The sequence below is a fragment of the Drosophila teissieri genome, chromosome 3L (genome assembly GCF_016746235.2).
Source record: "Drosophila teissieri strain GT53w chromosome 3L, Prin_Dtei_1.1, whole genome shotgun sequence".
In the NCBI taxonomy this organism is placed as follows: Eukaryota; Metazoa; Arthropoda; class Insecta; order Diptera; family Drosophilidae; genus Drosophila; species Drosophila teissieri.
In genome coordinates this window covers 15,285,439-15,303,996 of record NC_053031.1, presented here as the reverse complement: position 1 = coordinate 15,303,996, position 18,558 = coordinate 15,285,439, and the positions used below count along the sequence as shown (strand labels likewise).

Here is an 18,558-nt window from a genome sequence, read left to right as displayed (position 1 = left end):
TAGTTCTCAGCAGATAAGGGATTATGTCTATATAGTCCCTAAATATTTGGAAACAATTTTGGAAATCAGGCATTTTTTAATGAAGTAATGCCCTAAAACTTTAGTTGCCAAAACGTCAATAGCACTGAGTATTGATGGAACTGTCCGTAAAAATAGAACATATTGTTTTCATTTGTCAAACAACACTTTTCGTGGTGACAAAAAGCTTTAGTTTATTTTTAAAACAATTGTCTTCCAATAGTTTATGTTCGAAAAAATCCAAAGCAATAGGTATCATCTTGAGGAGAAACTTTTGCATGAACTGGGCAAGAGATTTATGAGATTTATATTAATCAAGAATAGCATATTACATTCAAATGTAAAAATTTCGCGCCCAATTTGAAAAGAGAAACTGATAAATGTGTTTTTACACACCTATTTTCCACGCACTATTTCCAATACCGTTCCTGCTTGCCCGCCGAATTCAAAATAAAACACAAACATTTAAAATATTTTCATTGTTTATCTAAAAAATATATATATGAATAAGGTAATTGCTTACATTTCGTTTTGTTTGCTTTAAATATTGTTTAAATCAAGGCAATATGCACTCAACTTTTCAGTATACAAGCAGAATACGATATTTAGTCGTAATTTGAGATTAAAAACTAATTCACACCAGGTAGTGTCGATTTCAAGAAATCATTCAAAATAATTGACTGTTCTATGGAGATATCTTTCAAAGTTAAAGTAAAATTAATAAAACTTGTAAAACCAGCTTAGACTTTTTACGAAAAACGTAGTGAAATTATATAGTAAAACAACCATAAATATAAATATTCATATGAATTAATATGTCATAAGGAAACTATTATAAAATGTGCGAGGATTTGAAGTGAAAATCATACTTTACTTAAGCTAAATAGGACAAATTATAAATGATCTCTTAATGTCATCGACCATACCCTATTATACACACCCAGGTTTACTAATGTTATCCCAAACTTTTGGGGTTTGCGATAACAAAAGCACGCCTGATAGTTAAGCGGATCTTAAGCACTTTAAGATATAAGATACCGTTTACTAGTTTAGTTATGGCCATTGGTAAGATCAACGCCTCCGCAGGCACCTTCGCCGTCGGAAGTGCTGGTGCTACCATTGCAACCATTTGAAATTCCATTTGTGGGTGTGCTGACAATCTTCAGGGATCTCAACGACTTTGTTGCCCCGGCCAAACCCACAACACTGTCCTCCTCATCCGAGGATGCGTCGGATAGCTGGCGGGGCGACAGGCGACAGCCGCGCTGAATATATTGAGTCAATCGATCCACGGAGGCCAAGATCAGGCCGAGGAAAGGAGGCGAGGGCTTCAGGGGCCGCGACAAGTACTCTGGATGGTATTGCGTGGCAACAAAATAGGGATGACCGCTGAGCTCAATGATTTCCATTCTGGTTTTGTCCACGTCGGTGCCCACAAATCGCATGCCTTGCTCTTCCAGCCGCGGCACATATTTAGGATTAACCTCGTAGCGATGCCGATGACGTTCCTCCACGGTTTTAGGATTTCCGTACAACTGGCGAATGGTACTAGGGCCATCAGCGAAAACGGTTGTTCGCTTGCCCAAACGCATAGTGCCACCCAATTGACCCGTGTGATGCTCTGGCATGTCGATGACCAAGGCATTGGCTGTGTTCGGGTCGATCTCTGTGGTGTTTGCATCCTTCAGACCAAGTTTACTGCGTGCGAATTCAATCACCGCTGCCTGCAGACCCAAGCAGATGCCAAGCAATGGCTTTCGATTCTCTCGCGCCCATTGGCACGCACGAATTTTGCCCTCCATTCCACGGGAACCGAATCCACCGGGCACCAGAATGCCATCGCTTTCGCATAGCTTTTGCCACTCCTTGTGATACTTGCTCGGCTCCGACTGCAGAGTTTCCTCCTCCAGCAGGCACGACTCGATAAAGACCAGTTCCAATTTGCGGTTCACAGCCAGGGCGGCATGTTGCAGGGCTTTAACCACGGAGGCGTACGAGTCCGTGAACTTAGTGTACTTGCCCACAACGGCGATGCAAACTTCACGGCGAACGGTCTCCGTGCGACGGGCCAAATCACGCCATTGTTGCAAGCATCTAAAAGTAACAAAGAATAGCTGGTTAGTTAACTTGCTTTCAGGGTTTCACGATAGACTCTAACTTACTTGGTCCTCTTGCTCATGTCGATATTAAGCTGTAGGCGCTCATTTAGGTATTCAATAACTCCATTCTGCTCCATCAGCAACGGAACATGATAAATGGAGTTCAAATCGTGGATGCAAATCACTTGATCCGGGCCCACATGACAGAAGTTGCTAATCTTCTCCTTGACCTCCAGTCCAATGGGTTTCTCCGATCGGCAGACAATCAAATCGGGGCTCAAACCGCATCCTCTTAGTTCCCTGACCGAACTTTGAGTGGGCTTTGTCTTGGGTTCTCCGGTGGCCTTGGGCAAGGGAACCAGCGACACATGGGCCAAACAGAAGTTCTCTCTCTTTACGCGGAACTGGAACTGACGGAAGGCCTCTACGAATGGCATGCCCTCGATGTCACCAATCGTACCTCCCAATTCCACAATGCACACCTGTGGCTTTGAAGATCCCTGAACGGGTGTCTGGGCCACGCGCTCCACCCATTCCTGAATGGCATCAGTGATGTGTGGGACAACTGCAAGGGAAACAAAGTTAAATTACCAAATGTTTCCAGTTACAAAGGCCTTCCAAAAGGATTTATGGAAGAGGATAAAGGATAAGACCTAGTTCGCTCACTCACCTTGAACAGTTTTGCCCAAGTACTCGCCAGTCCGCTCCTTCTCAATGACCAACTTGTAAATTTTTCCGGTGGTTATGTTGTTGTCCCGATGCAGGGTAACATCCAAAAACCTTTCATAGTTTCCCAGATCCAGATCCACCTCGGCTCCATCGTCCAACACGTAAACCTCACCTGCGGAAAAAATAATACAATTAATACGAGGTTTCAATATATTGTGGACCACCCTTCTTAGTAAAAATGAAAAGAACTGAAAACATTTTAATGTTACATTTTTTATTTCCAGGGTATTTGTGCTTAGGCGTAAATGGCGCACTCCGAGCTTTCCTTGGAGTGGCGCTCAACTAGAAATCAATCAAATAGCATGGCATGGACACGAACTAAGAATAATGCTTACGATCTAGGCTAGTGGGCGTATGTACAGTCTTGAGCTTAATCTAGGCGTTCTGAGCTGTTCCACTACTTGGACTCCTCGAGATCCTCTTTGTAGAGTTCCTTGAAGATGAGCTTTTGTATCTTGGTGCGTATGCGCAGCTTCTGGGCTGCGGTCAGCTGTTTCATGTACGGATGCAGACTGAGCAAGTAGTGGTAGTCATCGTCCTCTGGTACGAGCGGAGTGTCCATTGTCGAGGACCCATTAAAGTTGCTATCCTCGGAGAGACGCGGCCGCTTCAGCTTTAGGGCGGGTATCAGTCCATTGGCATAGGAGTGTTGAGTGAAGCTCAGGTGATCTCCGTTTGCTCCTACAGCAGAGGATGCTCCGAAGTCCTCATTTCGGTCTTTGGCCGCTAGATGAGCTGCTGCCAGAGTGGCCAGCGGATGGTGTGCTTTGTTGTAGAGTGGCGGTGGCGACACAGATCTTTTACCGCCCATTGGCGCTCCGTTCGAAGATACAGATGACGCGGATGTGGTCGTTGCCGGCGCCAAAACAGCTGCTGAACCTGGTTGTTGTACTTGTGCGGATGTGGTGGTCACCATTGGCGGTGGCGAACAGTGTGCGGCTGGTGGTTCCACCAGCACTTGAAGTGTGGGTGCCACTGGAGATATCTGTTGCTGTGGTGGAGGTGGCTTTCTGCTCAAATCTTCCGCCTCCTTTTCCAGCTCCATTAACTGGGCGCGTAGTAATCCGGCCTTGATTAAAGCGTGCTGGTGTGCCTCTTCTTGGGCCCGCAAGGCTCCGGTGGCCAGTGGTGTGGTGCTCACTTGATTCATCTGATGGGCAGCCGGTGGCGTGGGCATTGTTTCCTCCATAGTGGCTTCGCTAGCCTCTCCGTCCGCCTCCAATTCCTCCTCGTCGTAATCCTCGTCGCTGTCCTGCAGACGACGTATTAGACCGTTTGTTAAATCCGGTTCCACCACAGTCTTCTCGCAGTCCTCGCTTTGCTGGTTGAAGTAAAATGACTGATCCTGTTCGTTCTTTGGCAAACGATGACGCATGTGATCAGCTATAGAAAGTGATTCCCATTTATTAAAGTAAATAATTGCATTAATCTAACTCACTTAGAAACAACAATGCGTAATAGTGCAGCCATTTGGACTCAAAGGTGGCCGGATCCACCATAAAGTCACCGTTATCCGCCCGAGGTATCCTTTTGTACTCCACTCGGAAATTGTCTCGAAGTCCCTTCCACTTGGCCTTGAGAACGATCTCTGGGAGAGAGAGTGGGATAACGATAGAAACCGCTTTGTTCGCGCTTGGAGTCATTGTCAATGTTGCCAACTTGGCTATTTACTCGCCAAATCTGATTAGAACAGAAAACTATTCAGTTTAACTATTGTTTGTAAGATTTGTTTTAATTTAATTTAAAATTTCTTTCTTTAAATATTTTAAAATACGTTGTACAAAGGTTTTGAAAAGGCACGACTTTATTTGAAAAGATTTCTCAAGTGAAATAAGTTTATTTTAAATAAAAGCAATAATTAAAAGCTTCGTCGCCTTAAACTTTTGATATCATTTAAATTTAAAGTTTATTAAATTTGGCTACTTTTCAGTTAAAGGGATTCTCATCGATGTACGGTTGGCAACACTGTTCTGGGAACTACTTTTGTCCACATGCTCCACTTACTTGGCAGCTTGTGCGCACCGCTCAGCTCGTCCCACATCTGCTCGAGGAAGGCCTTGTTGCAGTGGAAGTTGCGGTTCCAGATGGCCGGCCGCTCCTCGATGTCGTGAATAAACTGCTCCACATTGAGCACGATGGTGGACTTTTTTGGCGCCATCTTAGCGCGCTCAAAGCGATTGAGTGAGTTTTATATATAATTTTTGTGTTACTCTTTTGTCTCTGTTTCGCGGGCACACTTTTTTTTAATGGGTAGCTGTACGGTGCTGTTTCACTTGTCCGCTCAGTTAACGGTGAATTGCAATTGCATGCTCAAAACGGCACACACACGCGCACATAGACACCACTAACCAAACTCACTGAGAGAAATGAGAGGAATGAAGAGCATTAGTCGGCTTCTTGACCACTCACTAAAGCCATCCCGCTCCCACCCACGAGTCAGTTGCGATCCCCGACCATCAATGAGCAGCCAGTGCTCCCCAAACTGTTAACACAATAACTTCATTAGGATTCCCTCCTTGGGCTTAGGCCCAAAATCGAGCTGGGCGACAGGAAATGCCACGCTGCTCGCTCTGCTCCACTCTGCTCCCCATCGTCCATCTCCCTTCCGCGCACTCTGCTCCCCAGCCAGAAGCAGATGAAGAAGACGACGCGGCAGGAAAGAAGCAGCGAAATCAAATTATAAACACGCCAGGGCGAGCGAGGGGGCGCGGGGCAGACAGGAACAGACGGCGATGAGAGACGACCGAGAGACCAACCAACCAGCCAACGGTTACTCCACGAGCCTGCCTGCGACTGCACCCCGCTCCCACTCCCACTCCCGATTACGCTGCCGGTTCCGCTGACTCCGTTTCTCCTTGCTCCCCTTCCTCCAGCACTGCACTGCATACACTTGGAAAAACAAGTGAATGATTTAGGTATTGAATTCGAAGGGGTTCACGCATTAAGCATGTGAACTTTTTAAATTAAAATCCATATAAGAATGAAACGTTTAAAGCAAATGTCTCTCATATATATTGGATTTAAAAAAGCTTAAATTTTAAAAATCTAACATGTATTGTCTTGCTTGCATATGTACATATATGAAAATTATCGGTAAGAAAGTTTTGATCTTATTCTTGAATTTCAATAACAATACTCTAAACCACCCAAAGGTCTATACAAATTTTGAAGTGCTCCTTCCCCTCAACTAATTACCAATATCATATGCCCATTCCCACCCCACCGTTTTCTCCGAGTGCATTGTCTGGCCCCAGTGCATCGGTGTGGATGTGGACATGTGGTGATTGTGTGAGTGAGTCAGGCGCAGGCGGCGGCATTCAGTCAGTCATGCAAAAATGTTTGCCGTGCACAGAGTGCGAAATACTAAAAACGGCAGCGTGTGGAGTGTGGAGACTTCGGATTGTGTGAGGGGGAGGGGGCAGGCAGCAGGGGGCAGGGGCCACAAGGGGAGCGGATGCGAAGGCACAGGCCGCAAAGCATTCATATACATATACATATGTATGTATGTATATTCCAGCGAGCAAAAGCAATTTCTGGCGGCAGCTACAGCTTTGCTGCAGGCACCGCACCGCACAGCACCACACAGCAGAGCGGAGCAGAGCAGACAAGAGACCGACCAGAAGACCAAGCCAAGCCAAGCCAAGCAAGCCAAGCCAGACAAATAATGCGTCACGTTGCGCAGTCGTTAAATTTTCGTTTTCGTCGTTGCCGTTGCCGTTTTTATGGGCAAAAACTGCCGGCGACAGTGTGTTTCACTGCTGCTGCTGCTGCTGCCGTTGTTGTTGCTGTTAGGTGAGGGCAGGGTGAAAAATTGTGGGGGGATATCGGGGTTGGAAAAGCGGGCTGAAAAGCTGGCCCAGCTGCTGTCGAGGTGATTGGGAGCTGGGCAACTAACAGCTCCTCTGCTGGTAGCCAAGAATTTCACAAGTTTCGACCCGCCGTGGAAAGTTATGAGGCCTCCTCACACACAAACACACACACACGCTTTTTTTCGTTTTTGAACTGGAAGCTGTTTGGCTAGGAAATTGGCAGCTAAGTGGACTAACACTGTGGGGATTTGGAAATCGTTTCCTCAACTTTGATTTCCCGCTTGCTTATCAGCGAGAGTCAAGTGAAGGAAACAAGAGATAAGAGCGTTTCTTTCGCTAAATAACTATACTATTTATAGGTCAGATCTTGCATAAAGGCGATGTATTGATCGAAATGAAAGAAAGAATGAGAACTGGGAAATCTTCTGAATACTTCCATCTCTCTTTTTGGTTAACCCGATGAGTGTGCAAAAGATGGTTATTTATATTACAATGCTAATTTGGTAACTTGCTAGATAACGAGGCTTGAAAACTACTTTTGGCTTATCAGGAAAACTAAAATATCTTGTTTTTAGAATATAAGGTTGCTTAGAAATGAACAAATGTATGAAAAAGAGTTTATTTATTCATAGTCTTTCTCCTTTCCTTTAGAATTGCCTTTTAGTTATTTACTCTTCCTCGGTTTATAAAGCTTAAATATCATTTCTCATAGCTTCACATACCAGCTCATCTGATCTGTAAACCATATATGCATAGGTTTTAGTGTTATCTTCAAACTCCTCCTCTCTTTTATGGCAAACTATTCTCTTTCCTTTTCCCTCACAAAACTCTGATTTCCATCACTTCCCCCCTCTCGCTTCAACTATCATTGAAATGTGCCCAGGAATCAGGAACCAAGAAAGATGGGCTCAGAGGGGGAGTGAGGCAATAAACCATATAGTTTGCTCTATAAAATCAATAAAACCCACGCACACACGTGTGCGTGTCTCACTCGCTAACACACATATGCAAAAATTAGCGCGCCAGGAGTCGCAACTAACGGGACATGTGGGTGGTTTTCATGGGGTGGTGAATCAGTGGGTGGTCACTGTCAATGTGTATGTTTGTATGTGTCTGTGTGTGTGTGTGTGTATATTTCTGTTACCGCCAAAGTTTATAATAATCGAAAAGTTTTTTGTGCGCCCGGTCAGCCGCGCCGGCCCGTAGATTCCGTTATGCCCCGAGAGCGTTTTCCACGAGCGCGAATGACAAGTCGAGAAGCCGAATTGCGGAATTGCGAATTCCCGAACCAAAATGCGAACCACTGCTGATTGCAGTCAGCTTACAACTGAAATTGAAAATTCAGCAGAGCAAAGTGCGAAGCGCCGCTGCTTCTGCTGCTGCTGCTGGCGGCTGTCGCAGCGTTGTTGTTGCTGCTGTTGCTTTTGCCTTTGCTGCCGTTGACGCGCCGCCACCGCTGCCGCACACAGACCGCCCGCTCTGCCCCTGCCCCCACCACCTCTCTCCCCTCACACTGTCTCTCTCACACTCCCCACCCTCCCTCTGACCCATCGGCTATTTGCCACTGCGACAGGCTGCAGTCAAGCCATCCGCCATCAGGCCGAGAGCCATGAGCCATGAGCCAGCCAGCCAGCCAGCAGGCCGTGTTCAGGCACAGGCCCAGGCCCAGTCGCAGTCGTAGTAGTCCCATTCCCATTCGCACTCCCGCCCCCCTCCGCCGTTCCCACTTCAAATTCAAATCCCCGGCCAGGTCCACAAGCCCCCCAAAAGCCAAGCGAGCCAGCCAGAGCCACCAGCCAGCCAGCCAACAAAACGTGCCAACTAGCGGCGGCAGCTGAAACGACGCCAGCCAAACAGCCAACAGCCACCAGCAGCAGCAGGCAGGCAAAATAATATGAAAAAAAAACAAAAAAGTAATAAAGGCCTTCTAGAGAGAACGAAAATGATGATACTCTTGCCCCTTAAATATCCAAATGCTTGAACTATATATGTATGAACATAGCTAATTGTGGGAAAATTTAAAGTGTCTGATTAGATTTGTTAAAAATCAATCGCAATAATGAGTCAATGAGGATTCTTACTTAACTCTTGATTATCAGTGTTAAAATACATCCGTACTTATTACGCAGCTAAAACCAGTTGGGAGTTATATCGTTGCTAGTACTATATCAAATATAATCTTAAGAGATATGATCCCTGAGGTTCCATTACTGAGTTTTAGGAGTCTTGGAAGTAATTTGAGGGGTAGGTGTATGTAAAGTTGTTATCGAACTTTGTTGTGAAGAAATTATTAAATTATTATGCATAGTTTTGGATACCAAGAGAGTGTATTAAAGATACTGGATAAGAGATTAAATCATAATATTGGAAAAAGTATCATCATTTAAAAAAAAACAAGAGAGTACATTAAAGATACTGGATGGGAGATTTAATCCTCGCATTCTTCTCGCACCCGAATGTCCAAGCACACGTCAAACTGGTAATACCCTCCGGAAAAGAGAGGGCATGAGAAGCGCACACTGAAACGCAAAAAACGCCAGCGAGGAGGCGCAGGCCATCCAATGGGCGGAGTGGCGGAGGGAGGGGCAGTGGGGCAGAGCAGTCAGCAGGCTGGCAGTTAAGTTCAGTTTCAGGCGAGAGCCAAAGCCACGCCACAAGCTTTTGCTTTTGCTTTTGCCGGCGCGACACATACATGCGTACACAATGTGTGTGTGTGTGTTTGCGCTTGTGCGCTACAGAGAGGGGGAGGGGCGCTCGAGCGAGGGGGAGGTGGAGAAGCGCGCACAAACGCTAAAAACGGCCGCCGCCATTTGCTTCGCTCTGCTCGCTTCTGGCTCCCCGTGTTGTTGCTTTTGCCTCTGCTGCTTTTGGGCATATTATTGCCGGCTATCCAGCACACGCACACCAACACACTCACCCAGAGCCGCATGGCCACACAAACACATGCGAGAGAGAGCCAGCCGCGCTGTCTGTGTGAGGTGGAGCCGGTGGCCTGCTCTCCTCCAGCTCCTCTCTGCCCCCGTGCTTCCTCTCCTTCCTTTGCTCTTCCTGTCCTGCCTGGCTGCCTACTGCATGCTCAGCCAACAACAATCAACGCGCGGAAGCGAGCGAGCTAGCGAGCGAAAAGCATAAACCATGAAGAGAGAGAGGGTGCGGAGTGCAAGGGGAGCGGGTGCGGGCGGGGGCGCGGGCGGAAGAGAGGAGGCTCGTTAAAATCACGCGACAGGAGGCAGCGGCGGCAGCAGCAGCAGAAGAAGAAGAAGAACCAACGGGGGCGGTGCAACAAACGCCGGGCAAAGCGAATCGATGTGAATTTGGCTGTGGCTCCACGGCTACCGCTCTTCCTCTTTCCTCTGCGCTCTCCTCTTCACACTTCCTCCCCTCCCCTACCTACCCATCGCCCGCTCATAGCTTCTCTGCTTCCTCTTCCTTTTCCCCCTTTCCCACCATTCTTCTACCACTTCTTCTTCTGGCGCCTGTCGCTCAGACACCGTAAGTGTGAGGTGGGTGGCGTTGGGTGGAAAAACGGAGGTGGCTGGCAGCGAGGTCGTAATACAACGCTGTATTGTAAGGGGCAAGTGCGATTGGCCGGCCGCACCGAATTTTCCGATTTCATTTCTCACAATTAAGCAACAGAATGGCGCCCCCAGTTGCATAATCGTCGTTCGCGATTCTTTTATGAATCTTCTCTTAGCCTGGGTTATTACTATTGTAAATCTAAATATGAATATTTCGTTCAATCAATTTAATGGCGCAGAACATGCTCCCGACTGTGCACACTTAAAATTTATAGCACCAAAAGGTAAATTATAATATTTTAAGCTAGAGTTTGCAGTTGAACTATACGTGTTCAACAATGTTTGGAAAAGATTACTCAATGGTTTTGGTAAGATACCTTTACAAATTTGATAAGTAAAAATTCGCAGGGGTTTTATTTCGTTGCCACTATCTAACAAAGGTATTATCTCGAACGAAGAATAAGTTCGTTTTTATCTTTAAAGAGTTTGGGGATTTATTGAATTTATAGTATGTATTATTCGAGATTTTTACGGTAGCTGGACGGAGCTCAAATCTGGGATGCCAAAGTTTGCTAGTCTGGTGAAAAAAAGTGAGAACACACCTTTGCCATTACTTACAACGTATCAGTAATCAGTAACTTAGTTGCTGGAACCAACGAAAAGGCGGAAAATTTAACTAACGGCTGCTGTGTTCCGTAACTTCCCTGCTGTCCAATGCAATTACTTAAGGCGATCCATAAGCTATGCTTAAAGTTGCAAGTTATGGCAAGTGGGCAAACTTTCGGCCAGACGCAAGATTGAAGCTTATGAAGCCATAGAACACACACGTACACACGCACACACACAGACACGTGCGGGACCATCAGTTAACCGTGGTGTCTGTGCACTTGTGGCTGTGTGCGTGTGCGCCGCAAATGAGGGGGCGGAACGGAGGCAGGCGTGGCCGAGGAGCGGCGATGGGAGGCAGCCACTCAACCTCAGACGCCAGCAACGCGTAGCAACGGTCACATCCTGCTGGCGAGCTGCCGTTGGAGAGTTGGGCTGGAGAGCCGCCACAGCGAAATGGTATTTTCCATTTAATTTTTGCACACTCGCACACACGCACAAAAGCTCGCACACCCGGGCCATATGTATATGAGTACAGCGGGGCTTCGATAATTACTATAAAGGAAAAATGCTGTTGGAAAACAGAAATCCTTCAAAATTCTGCGTACGTCAAATTCGGTTTTATAGAATTTAAATGATTTTCTCTAAATAAACTTTAAATGTAAATGTGAGCTAAAAACATTTACTAAACAGAAGCAATACCCCCAAAAATTAGAAAAATAACTAACAAATTTAGGCTATATTTATTACATTTAAAGTGCACGGCTATAGTTTCTATCTTAGTGAGTTACTACTGTATGTGGCAGCACACGCACAAGGCGGAGCAGGAGCGTGAGCAAGAAAAAAGAGGAAGAGGAGCAGCAGAGCAGTCAGAGGTGGCACCAACAACAACAACAATAAAAACAGCAACAGCAACACGGCAGCAGCAGCAACAGCAGAGGCCCAAGCATTATTGTCGTCGCGAAACGAAACGTGAGCGTAACGAATGCGCAAGCAGAAATCCAGCAACAAAGCAAATGCAGGCCAAAAAGGAGGTGGAAGCGAGAGACGGGGGGCTGCAAGAGGGGGGCGGCAGTTAATGGCGCACAGGCAAAGAGCAACAGCTGCTAACGATGTTGACGCGCCGATGACGGCCGCACAACCAAATGGGCAGACAGAGCTGCGAAAGAGAGGACAAAGAGGATGATGAGTGGGGGGAAGAGGAGGAGGACAAGCGGAGAGCACAAGAGCTTGGCTCTTTTATGGCTAAAAACGCTAATGTGACCGATGGATCTTGGTGGTGGATGGGGGCAAGGGGAGTGGGGGAGGGAGCATGACGGAGCGCAAAGCACGCGCAAAAAGCCCAGGCGGCAGGAACAACAACAACATCAACAGCAACAAAAGCACTCGGCAGCTAGAAGAAGACACCCTCGAAAGATGGAAGACCGCAGCGGCCAATATGGCGACCCTTGCCATTTCCCGTTCCACTTTCCCTCCCCCACCCATATCAGCCATCTTCGCACCCACTCACACTCACACTACCGAAATTAACGCAAAACAAATGAAGCACACGCATGTGCCGCTGCCTCTGCCGCTGTCGCAGTCGACGTCGGCAGCGAACTCAAACGCGCAGCAACAAGAGCCACAACAAATGAGCAGAATTGCATTTTGTGCATTTCGACCCCCAAAAAGTGGAAGCTGGGCACAAAAATGCAAATGACAGGCGGCAGACAGTAATCCCCAATGAGTGGGGGTGACCAAAACGGGGGGTGGTGGGTGGTGCGTTGCGAGAGGGAGACGGAATAACCGCCCTTTCCACTCATCGAAGGTGCTTCGGTCTATTTACACCACTCAAAGTGACTCATAATTGATACGGTGAGTACTTATAGCTATAAAAAACTAATATAATGAGTAATAACTTGTTAATCTATAGGTAGCTACCTACGTTTTTATATTGGTTGTAACATAAAGATTAAGTTAACCTGATAGAACATTCAATTGGCTTTAAAATTAAAAAAAAAAAAACAATTTATTTGTACTTAAATTTATTCCCTTTTAATACTTGTTTCCCGCAAATCATATTAACAGTCTATGTTAAGTTCACGCATAAACTAATCGCCGTAAGCAAATAGAACGTTATCTATCCACAGCGACACCACGTTTTTAGCTTTCACTTTAATTTATGTATTTAATCGCACGTGTAGAGCGGCCTCGCAAATCGTGCAGGTCAACGCTGCGGCACATGTCACACACACATGCATACGCACAGAGGTAGGCGCCCACCACCCAAACACACTCGCACACACACGCAGGCAAACAAACGCACCGTAATTGCATTGGCACGTTGCATAAATACATTTGCAAGTGTGTGTCGCTGTTGCCGTTTATTTATTTATCGTTGTTGTTATTGTTGCTGGCGCCATTTTGGTGGAGGAAGTTCTTTTTTGGGGGGAGGGGAGGAGGGGCTGGTGGGAGAGAGAATGTGGGCGGAAGTGAAAAGTGAGTGAGTAAAACAGATCAACAAGAGAATGCTCAGAAGTACAGTAAATTTTTGCTACAGATACAAGGAACCAAATTGCATTAAAAAGATCTTTAATATATAATATTATTAATAATAAAAAGAATATAGTATTATATATAATAGTAATATAGTCCAATTTCATGTTCACTGAATGCCTACAATTTTGTATACAATATTAAATTAAGAAACAGTTGTACAAATTTCCAAATACCTTATCATATAATAAAACATAATCTAAAAGAGCTTAATATTAAGTTTAGATAAGAAACGAAAAACTTTTATTCCACAATTCGATTTGTCAGTCATCGTTGAATCGCCAGCAGCTTCGGATCAATTGCAATCGTTTTAAAGTGCACCTGTGTGAAAAGTTTCCCTTTTTTCACAATCAAACAAATAAAAGCACTAAACAGAGACAAAAAAAGAGAGCAAAACAAAAATAAGAAACAAACGAGGAAAGCAGAGCAAGTCAAACGGACAGAAAAAAACTTTCATTTTCAATGTCAAGCAACAATAACAACAACCGAAATGTCTACCGGTTGAGGGAGTCGTTTTTGTGAACAGAGAGCCACAAACAGAGAGAGGATAAAGAAAATAAAAGAGAGAAGGTGAGAGAGATCTAACTTCGTACTTTTTTGCACAAGAGCACGAACATTTTTGTAGCAATTGCTTGCTCCCTTTGTTGCCAGGCGCGTTTATTTCTTTTTAATTTCCGAGTTAATTTGTTTATAAACAAAACTTAATTGTCAAAGTCCAAGATTTCAAAACACGTGCATTTGTTGCTGATTATCAGAGAGCGAGAAAGAGTGGGGACATGAAAAACAGCTGACGACTGCTATGTCTAGTTATCTCGTTCACTCTTCACCGCGCAAAACGGTATTGTCTCTCATTTATTTACACTAAAAGAAAACAGTTTCTGCACATGTTTTTTGATATGATACCAGATGATACAAGCACCCTATTTTCAGAACAAATTAGTTTTCAGCCTAATTACACTTTTCTATCAGAAATATCGCGTTTGAAATTGTTATTGAATAATGTCATTAGAATCAATTACATTTTCCGTGTAGATTTATAAAGCTTGCAGTGGATTATTTTTCTGCCCCCTCATAAACACAATACAAGTAATACGTTTTTTAAGGTTACTTATATTATTTTAATGACAAATAACATAAGTATTTGTTTTTGCTCATGTCATTGTTTTTGGCGGGAGAGCGCTTTTTGCCTGGCTTGGTAACACTGCCACATCGCACGCTTTCTCCCTCTCGCTCACGCCATGTGGTTACAACCAGCCGCGTGACCTTTGACAACAACAACTGCTTGCACCTTGCAACAATAGATGCACATACTGGCAGACACTCGCCAACACACACGCACACACACTCACTCCCACACAGATAGGTAAAATATTGAAAAATTGCCAAAATAAGAGACCAGACATTTCCCGAATGTCGAAAGCAATATATACTATACCACATATAATGGGAAAGAGCTTTTAAAAACTCACCATGCTCATAAGGCGAAAAGGTTCCAGCATCTATGTTGATATAGGGGTCAATCTTGATCGAGGTGACATCCAGACCACAGGATTTCAAAAGCGTTCCGAAAGAGGAGGCAATCACACCTTTTCCCACTCCGCTGATGACGCCGCCTGTAACTAGGATGTACTTCATCTTTTCGTCTCGCATCTCGAACTTTGGGATTAGTAAATCTCGCGAATTATCGAATTACCCGATTCGTTTCGCGATGGACACTTAATCTGCCGTTATCTGAGCCACTTCGAGCAACAATTGCGCCGTTTATTTGCCTTTTGCTGCACGTGGTGCCCCGTATCGACAGATTTGTTCACGTATCTTTCGCGACGGAGGCGCCGGCGTATGACCAACATTTATTTTCAGCATAATACCAGTGACTCACCGTGTGTTGGTAAACACCACAAAGCGCGCAAATTCCGTTGCATTTAAATTGAGCCCGCGTTGGAAAATAAACAAGAGTCAAATGAAATTTTAGCAAAGCGGTGAGGACTGTTTACCCATTTATTTATTTATGTATACATATAAAGCAAACTTGATATTGAAACCTATATCACCAATCAACTATTATTTGTATAACTTTCAATTCTTTAAAAATAGTAATAAACCTTTGGTATACTTAAATTTAATTTTACACGTTGTGTAGGAATTTAAAAATTTATCCTTTAAAATTGTATTTAAATCAGATGCCCGGTAAATTTGTATTGTTATTCATAACAACTACATTAAATGTGCATACGTTATTGCTAAACAGTATTAATTTATATTTATTCATTTTGGAGAATGAAACTAAAATATTTCCCAATTCATAAAATAATAAACCACTCCAATTCCATTGCGCAAAGCATTAAATGTTGCATATTTATTGAATTTTAAGCGTAGGTATAAAAGAATTAGAAAACTTTGAAACTCTGTAAATGCGTGCCAAGCGTAAGCAACTCCTGGATCAACCGGTTACTTGCTAGCCTCCTGCTGCTCGAACAGAGGATACTGCTCGGTGACCTTCTCCCAAGTGGTTCTCGCCGTTGCCAAGTCCTTGACCACGCCCACAACCTCCTCCAGACCGACGCGCACCTGCTTCATGGTATTCCGATCCCGCAGGGTCACCGTATGCGGTTCCTTCAGGGTGTCGAAGTCCACGGTGATGCCATAGGGAATGGCAATCTCATCCGTGCGGGCATACCGCCTGCCAATGGAGCCGCTGGAGTCGTCCACCTTGTGGGAAAGTTCCGCCTTGGTTAGGGCAGAAGAAAGTTTCTGAGTATAAGGTTGGAAGTCGGTGTTGTTTGACAGCGGCAGGATGGAGCACTTGATGGGCGCCACTAGAGGGGGCAGCGTGAAGTAGCACCGCTGCTCGTCGCCGTCGCGGCACTCGAAACTGTGCTCCAACAGAGAGTACATAATGCGACCAATGCCGAACGAAGGCTCAACCACACTCGGGATGAACTCCTCCACATGAACAGTTTTCGTAGAGTGCTTAACGCTGATTGTATCCTTGCCGAGCTCGTGGCTTTGGCCATCGGCCGTGGTCAGTTTGTATTGACCAGCACCAGCCAGCTGTTCCTCCACCTTGGTTATCTCCTCCAGCGAAAGCTTAGCCAACGCATCCGTGATGTTCTTTGCCTCCTTCTTGAAGGTCTTGCCAAGAGCCTGCTTGTTGGGCACAATCTCGCTGACCTCCACAGTTTTGGGAGCCGGCAAACGCTTCTCGGCCACTAAACGCACGCCAGTGGCTGCCGTATGCTGTCCCAAATCGTAGGCACTGCGATCCGCACATCCTACGCACTCCACCCATCCGTACGAGGTAAGGATCTCGGCATCCCAGCAATCGCAGGCATAGTGAGCCATCTCATTGGACATGTGCTGCCGGAATCGCAAGCACTCCGGTTTGATACCAATCGCCAAAAGGAACTGCTGAATGCGGGCCATATAGTAACCAAGTGTCTCGTTAGCCACCAGTTTGGATGCCACTGCCTCGCCAATTTGCACCTGCGCGGCAGATTTTCCATCCATCTGGTTGCAGGCAGAGTAAAGGGTCAACTTCTCCGATTTGATGTTGCCAAATTTGGGATGGTCCTTGAGCACGGGATCGCAGAAATGTTCAATCTCCGCCATGGTGAACTCTCGCACACGGATCAAGCCCGATCGGGGTGAGATTTCATTGCGGAACGAGTTGCCAATTTGAGCCACAGCGAAGGGAAGCTTCCCCTGATTGAATTCCAGCAGTCGCTTGAAGTTGACGAAGATACCCTGGGCAGTTTCCGGCCGCAAGAATCCCTTCACCAAGCCAGTGGGTCCAATTTGGGTGGCAAACATCAGGTTGAACTCAATTGGTTCCGTTAAATCATTGCCGGTTAAGGGAGATTTGATGTTGTATTTGGCCAGGACACCAGCCAATTCCTGTTTGTTCAGGCCATCCAGTTTGATGATAATATCCTCGCACTCGGCTTGCAGGGCGGGAGTGGCATCCTTGGCCTTGGACAGCTTCTCCAAAGCCTGCTTGATGAGATGATCCAGTCGGAAACACTCGCCGGTCTTGACATCCTTGACCATCAGATCGGCAAATCGCTCCACATGACCAGAGGCTTTGAGCACAGGTTCCGGGGTCAGAATAGAGCAGTCCACCTCCAGCATTTGCTCTTCAAGGGCGAAATACTGACGCCACAGGGCCAGAATGTTGGACTTGAGGGCACAGCCCATGGGTCCGAAGTCGTACTGGCCGGTGATGCCGCCATAGATGGCAAAACTCTGGTCGTAGAAGAAGCGGCGCTTGAGAAGATCCTCCATCTTGGCGCGATCGAAGCTAACGACACTGGGGGTCAGGGCGAGCTCCTTGTCCTCCAGCAGCTTCTTGCGGGCCTTCAGTTCGGCTACTGCCTTCTTCACATCGATCTCGGCGGCACCATTGGCCTTGAGCTCCCTCACCAGGTTACCCTGCTCCTGAACTCGTTCCCTCAATGGAGCCAGTTGGGCCTCAATCTCCGGATTCGACATGATGAACTCGGCAGCTGCGGATCTTAATTTGACCTTTCTATTTTGCTTCTTGGTGCCCCAACTAGTGGTTGCAGCTGGTGTAGGCTGCTGCGGTTGCGTGGGTGGAGGTGGTGGTGGTGCGGCGGGAGTAGCTTTTGTGGTGGTGGTGCTAAAAAAGACTTTCGTGGCAATGTGCTCGCTCCACGTTGTTCTCGCAATCTGAGTTCTCACGGCTGTGGTGGCGCTGCGCAGGTGGGGTAGCGCTTTCAATAACTGCAATGACATAAAGAGGCTTTTATTTTTCCAGCCGAAAAACGCGAATTTATGTAATAAACCGTCCAATTGGCAACTAATGCAATACCTTCACTTGCGGCTGCAATTTCGACTTGGATGAGTCTTTGTCGGCCGGCTTGCAGCACTGATTTGGCAGACGGTGCACAACACTGATAATGGTTAACAGAGCTCCTCAGTAATGCGCAATGTTGCGACTTGTAACAACATTTGCCAAATGTGACAAGGATAGTTCGGTTTTAATCTTTACTTTTCAGTTCAATAAATGTTTGAACTTATGGTTCAACTAAATTAGATATTATTATATTGCTACTAGTTTACTGATAAAATGATCACAAAGTCACTGTTACCTTGTCGGCAACACCGATCACTTGTCCCTAACAGCGCGGTTTATTAACAGCACCTTCTGTGTTTTCCAACACAACAGTACATCGATATCGGGCAGGGCCTTCAGCGTTATCGATATCTTTAGTTTTTGTTTTAATT

The 18,558-nt window shown here is 45.9% G+C and overlaps 2 protein-coding genes across 6 annotated transcripts; both read right to left on the bottom strand.

Moving 5' to 3' along the window:
• Positions 1-527: 527 nt before the first annotated feature.
• LOC122617087 (CTP synthase) lies at positions 528-15,159 on the bottom strand. 4 transcript variants are annotated; one of them, XM_043792779.1, is made up of 5 exons: positions 7,800-7,971; positions 4,851-5,203; positions 2,788-2,958; positions 2,181-2,682; positions 528-2,112 (listed from the first exon to the last, which is right to left on the bottom strand). In XM_043792779.1, the coding sequence occupies exons 2-5, from the start codon at positions 5,002-5,004 to the stop codon at positions 1,068-1,070; spliced, it is 1,872 nt and encodes a 623-aa protein (XP_043648714.1). In that variant the 5' UTR covers positions 5,005-5,203; positions 7,800-7,971; the 3' UTR covers positions 528-1,067. The 4 variants fall into 4 exon arrangements, with proteins under 4 accessions (XP_043648714.1, XP_043648711.1, XP_043648712.1 ...); XM_043792776.1 differs by lacking the exons at positions 4,851-5,203; positions 7,800-7,971 and adding an exon at positions 14,784-15,159 and having other exon boundaries at positions 530-2,112; XM_043792777.1 differs by lacking the exons at positions 528-2,112; positions 2,181-2,682; positions 2,788-2,958 and adding exons at positions 3,044-4,229; positions 4,285-4,434 and having other exon boundaries at positions 7,800-7,980.
• A 479-nt stretch (positions 15,160-15,638) lies between these two features.
• On the bottom strand, positions 15,639-18,284 carry LOC122616131 (glycine--tRNA ligase). 2 transcript variants are annotated; one of them, XM_043791458.1, is made up of 2 exons: positions 18,143-18,284; positions 15,639-18,054 (listed from the first exon to the last, which is right to left on the bottom strand). In XM_043791458.1, exon 2 carries the CDS (start codon positions 17,800-17,802, stop codon positions 15,763-15,765), a length of 2,040 nt encoding a protein of 679 aa, XP_043647393.1. In that variant the 5' UTR covers positions 17,803-18,054; positions 18,143-18,284; the 3' UTR covers positions 15,639-15,762. The 2 variants fall into 2 exon arrangements, with proteins under 2 accessions (XP_043647393.1, XP_043647392.1); XM_043791457.1 differs by lacking the exon at positions 18,143-18,284 and having other exon boundaries at positions 15,639-18,066.
• Positions 18,285-18,558: the final 274 nt, after the last annotated feature.